This window comes from Egretta garzetta, unplaced genomic scaffold (assembly GCF_000687185.1).
Source record: "Egretta garzetta isolate BGI_Z169 unplaced genomic scaffold, ASM68718v1 scaffold190, whole genome shotgun sequence".
Taxonomy (NCBI): domain Eukaryota; kingdom Metazoa; phylum Chordata; class Aves; order Pelecaniformes; family Ardeidae; genus Egretta; species Egretta garzetta.
The window spans coordinates 552,654-557,509 of NW_009258272.1; the positions used below are offsets into that span (position 1 = coordinate 552,654).

Below are 4,856 nucleotides of genomic sequence, written 5' to 3' on the forward strand. Positions count from 1 at the left end.
CTGATTTCAGCTCTAAGTGGGACAAAAGGGAGGCATACACACTGCTGCTGCAGTTTCACTCTAAGCTGATCTAAAATAAGCCAGGAAAACTGCAAGGCCGATTCCTTCATTCCTGAAATGACTAGCTGCAGGAGTGGGAGAGGATGAGCAACCATGAAGGAACAGCTGTGGTCTTCTCCTGCTACTTGCCACTTCAAATCCACTGCTCTAAGTGCTGGCTTCTGCAGCACCCCACCCCTTTCTGGAGGCAGTGACGGTTGACTAGGAATAGTTAACCTGTCCAAAGACTAGCAGAAAAATACCAATATATATATACTTTAAAAAACACTAACAAAAGCTGGATACATCTTGGTAGGGAAGCACAACAGCTTTTGCTGGAGCAGGTTTTGGGTGCAGGCAGAGGACAAAGTCAGTGTGGGAGCCTCCCTCCTTGCCAGGGTCAGGGAATACCACTCTCCGGCACAGGCAGGGCCCAGGCAGTGGTCATGGGAGAGGGCAGAGAGAGTGCAAGCCCTGCGTACCCACCATGAGCTACTAATCCAGGCCCCTCACCCCCTGGCAAGTCAACAAGGACAGAACGATGGAGGCAGATTCCAGGCCAGCCCAGTAGGAAAAGCTTCTAGATACAAAAGCAGCAAGGGGTAATACGGCTTCTTGAGGTGGAGGCAGTAAAGCAAAGGAACAGCATCAACTGGCAGAGCTTTGTGCTAAGGAGTTTCTAGGAAAGGGTAGCAGACAGACAGACAGACTGAATTCCTGTTGCAGGCTGACCCTGGGGACCAAACGGACTCTCACCAGCTTGCAGCTTCCATCACATAAAGAGTCTGTAACATTAAATTTCCAGATTTCTAAGGCGAATACCTGATTTTACCAGGCCCCTTCATGGATGAATCACACCTACAATTTTGGCTAACAGAGCTGTTCCTGCAGTATCGCATGAAAAGGTGGGTGTGTACCAGCTTTCTTTAAAAGGAACAGCCTCCTTCTCTTGTTCTTTCCCCATCTTGACCCACCTGTAATCTGTCTAACAGAGAAGAGGCCTAGGCTGAATGACAGACTCCACAGGTTCAGCAAACAGAGCAGACACTCTGAGGAAGATTTCCAGCCAGAAATGGGCAACAAGATGACAGCAGCAGTAGCTGGGAAGCAGGACTGGACTGGTTTTAGATCTACAGGGGTGATGGGAGACAAACACAGAGCACACCAGGAGAAAGCTATGGCACAATGGACACCAAGGATGATGGAAACGAACTGAAGACAAGACAGCTAACGTGGTAGATTCGCTAAAGAGACACGCACGGGGGTAACAAATGCCAGGCCATGCAATCGCCAAAGGGTCTAACCTGAAAGTTCTCAAAATGCATCAGGGACTTGCAGTGTGCGAGCCGGGCAGCAGAGTCGCTATGGTAGAATTTGTGACACAGCCTGCAGAGGTAACCTGCGACGGGGACCAGAAAATCCAGGCCTGCGAAACGGGAGGGGAAGGGAAATCACAGATCACATTGAATGGAACTCAAATAATGAAAGCATGTTAAAAGGGAAGGGGAAGGAGAAAAAGAAAAGTGGAAAGCTTTGCTTCTGTTAATCAGGGATTTGCAAGATGACTTGCTGAATATCTCATCTTACCATGGAATGGCTGTGTGGTTGATATTCAGAGAGAAATCTGGCTGCCAGAGCAAAGAAACTACACAGAGCATTAAGGGGGGGAAAAAGGAAAAAAGAATACAATGGAAAACTACAGAGAACATATGATCTAATGTAATGGGATCAAACCAAGCAGAAGACAGCAGGCGCGCAAGAGGAACACGCAGAGAACATTCACAGCATGAGTCATTATTCCATCTGCCACACGATAGTGGAAGGTTACAGCGATATGGAAGATTGGTGTAAACAGAGCTCTCCTTGGGCACAAAACAGCCTCTGCAGAGCTGCCCTCCTCTCAATACAAGTGGTCGTTAGAGGTTTGAAGTCAGAATCACTTACAGGGTGGGGACCAGAGACAGCCATCTGGAGGCAACGCTGCCCACCAGTCCAGCCACATGTCTGAATAACCGCTAGGTAGAGCGTGGGGGTTCTGAAGCGGAGGAAACATGCACGGTTTGGGCTCTGGCAGAGAGCTCGATACTGTCAGTACTGCTCAGTATCTCTATACAAGCTGCATTTCTGTTGGAAAGCATTCTAATCAAGATGCTTTCAGGTTCCATCTTTCCAGAGCATCCCTCATTCGCTACCTACTTTCTTCAGTACTCCTGCCCTACTTGTTTCATTTCCTACCTTAGTAAGGTATCTGGCTCTCATTCTTTCTTCTTCAAAGCAAAAGGCAGCTGACAAACATCAATCACATCCTTATGTTTTATCACACAGTAACAAAGCAACATTTGGCTCTTTCTCCAGGCAGCAGTGACCTGCACCAGTCTGATGCAGATGCTGAGCACTACAGCCCAAGAACTCATTACAGCAGTAGATAGAGACCATCCTCTCTTACAGATACAGCACGTGGCCAGAGAAGGCTCTGTGGGCCTTTGTGCTTAACTCTGCTTGCTTACCATAGGCTGTGTCTGGACAATACTTCTCGCTTCCTTCGTAATCCTCCAAAGACACTTCCTTCAGCCCAGTCTGGAAACCAAAAGAACATTAGTGCCTACTGTATCTATGGCAATTCACTTCCCGGGCTCTTACACTTTTCTGGTAAGCTTGGGAGCAAAATAGAGATTCACATACCAGAGATGGAGTTGCACAGCACCTGGTTAGGGGCAGATACAAACCCCAGTGTCAGGAGGTCACTTCATTACAAGGGTTAAAAACACCCTTTGCACTCCAAGCCTGAAGTAGCTTAGCCATGTACCTCCTTCTTGGTAACCGCTCTCTACTGGGAAAATGATATTTATCAAGATAAACCTCCGCATATATGTTTGCTATGAGACCAAGCTACCACTGGGCTATTTAAAGAGACTATGTCAATGTCTTTGTCAAAAATCCTTTCCCTTGGAAAAACATTGCTTATGCTCCTCAACAACGAGTTAATGTTTGAAGGCACCAGTAGGAGCAGTACAGCACAGCAGAAACATCCTCCTGCATCCCACTCGTAGTGCCAGATTCTTTTCTGCATCGTCCTGTGCTCTGGAAGAACCCCAGAGCCCTCACCCTCCTGCTGCAGGGTGCAAGGTTGACTGGACTCTTGAAACCCTGAGCTCAACCAGTCAAGACCAACTAAGTCACAGGAGCCCACAGCAGATTCTCAGATAGGTCATTCCTCCTCGTTTTGCATGGCATACCTGCTTGGCAGCAGAATCCTCATTCTCTATCAGCACTACATCAAGGTCTTCCTCCTCACCAGCTCCCCCCTCCTCCTCCTCCTCCTCATCATCATCATCTTCAAAACAGCCAACAGCATCCACTGTGATCAACTCCTCCGAATCTTCTGGGCTGCCCAACTCCTTCTCTCCTAGCCTCACCTGTCAGGTACATAAAACAAACATCAGATCAACTTTGCACTCTCTGTCTAATCAAGGCAGACCCCAGACTCTGAACTGACTGCATTTGATGAGTAGAAGGAACTGCAAGAGAGGCACAAAGCTATCTCGCTGCTAGACACATCTAACTCCTTGTCCCTTTTTCACTCAATTTCTTTAAGCTGTTAACAATTGAAGTCCAGCAAAAGATGAAAATTAAAACAAGGTTGGAAGAACTGCATGTCTGTCTTTCATCCCTGCAATAGTCAGGGAAGCAGAAGTTAATCTGCTCCACACCGTAGCTGCCTCCAGTCCTGCCTCCACTCAGGCAATATTACCTCTTTGGCTTTCTGTTTGTGCTCAGGGGACTTCATATGCTCCACAAACTTGCGAGGGGTCTTGAAGTGGCGGCTGCAGACAGTGCAGAAAGGACGAAGTGAGCGTTTGGCCAGCTAAGGAAAGAGGGACAATTCAGTAAGTCACAAGAGGCACCACTTTGGAGGAATGCAGATAAATCTTGAGTTAAACAGTGTCATAGCCCTGCATCTAAAACCGGGAGACCACAAAAAAAGTTGTCTTTTCAGCAGAAAGGATTCCCTGGCTCTTATCTGCCAAAAAGGTGGAAAACATGCAGACAAAACAAACGTGGCTTATAAAAGGTGTTCTGGCACTTCTCCCCTAGGACACAGCAAGTATGATGGCCCACCTAAATTTTAGTTTGAAAATGTACAGGTTGCCCACCAATCCCTCCACTCAATTGATTAGGTGAGTATGATAGCTCATATTTATTGAGAAAAGTCAAGAATTATAAACTAGGAGTGCTTCAGACCATACCAACACAGCATGACAACTGAACAGTGCCAGTGTTCAGAGGCAGTAGGTAGCATGGCAGTGCCCTTGATCAGTGAGGATGTTACTGGCAGAACGTTCTGTGCATCTCTCCACTCCAGTCACTTTTCCTTTGCTGCTTGGGGAGCAGGAGATGCTAAGCACTTCCACTCAATCCTGACAAAAGGTCAGTGCAAAGATGAAGTCCACGCTATGGTTGTTACCTTGTGTTCTTGGGTCCTGCGATGTTTGATTAGATCCCCTGTGAAGTGTATCTGACAAGTGTTACACCATCGCTGCTGGGTCTCTCTGAAGTGAAAACGGATATATCTGGAAGTCACACCTTTTTACATTCTCCATGGAATACTGCAGCTTGCAATCTGTCCTCGGCATTGTTTTCCCCAGCATTCCTATCTTTACAGTCTCAGATTTATGTTCTCCCCTTCCCAGCTATTTTCATAGGTTGCTTTAGCTCATGCTGACAGAAAGGCACCAGTTAAAACAAGTCTCTGACCTGATCTACTGTATTAAAAACTACACAGCAAGTCAAAGTCAACACTGATATCCTTCAGCAGG

General features: G+C 47.0%; 1 protein-coding gene across 2 annotated transcripts in view; it reads right to left on the reverse strand.

Moving 5' to 3' along the window:
• The window catches only part of CIZ1 (CDKN1A interacting zinc finger protein 1), a 17,783-nt gene that overhangs the window by 2,283 nt on the left and 10,644 nt on the right, over positions 1-4,856 (reverse strand). For both annotated transcript variants that reach the window (XM_035890365.1, XM_035890361.1), the window contains exons 9-13: positions 4,505-4,589; positions 3,791-3,904; positions 3,276-3,455; positions 2,547-2,616; positions 1,344-1,465 (exon numbers count right to left, since the gene is read on the reverse strand). In XM_035890365.1, the coding sequence (XP_035746258.1) occupies positions 1,344-1,465; positions 2,547-2,616; positions 3,276-3,455; positions 3,791-3,904; positions 4,505-4,589 (571 nt within the window). The remainder of the gene's footprint in view (positions 1-1,343; positions 1,466-2,546; positions 2,617-3,275; positions 3,456-3,790; positions 3,905-4,504; positions 4,590-4,856) is intronic.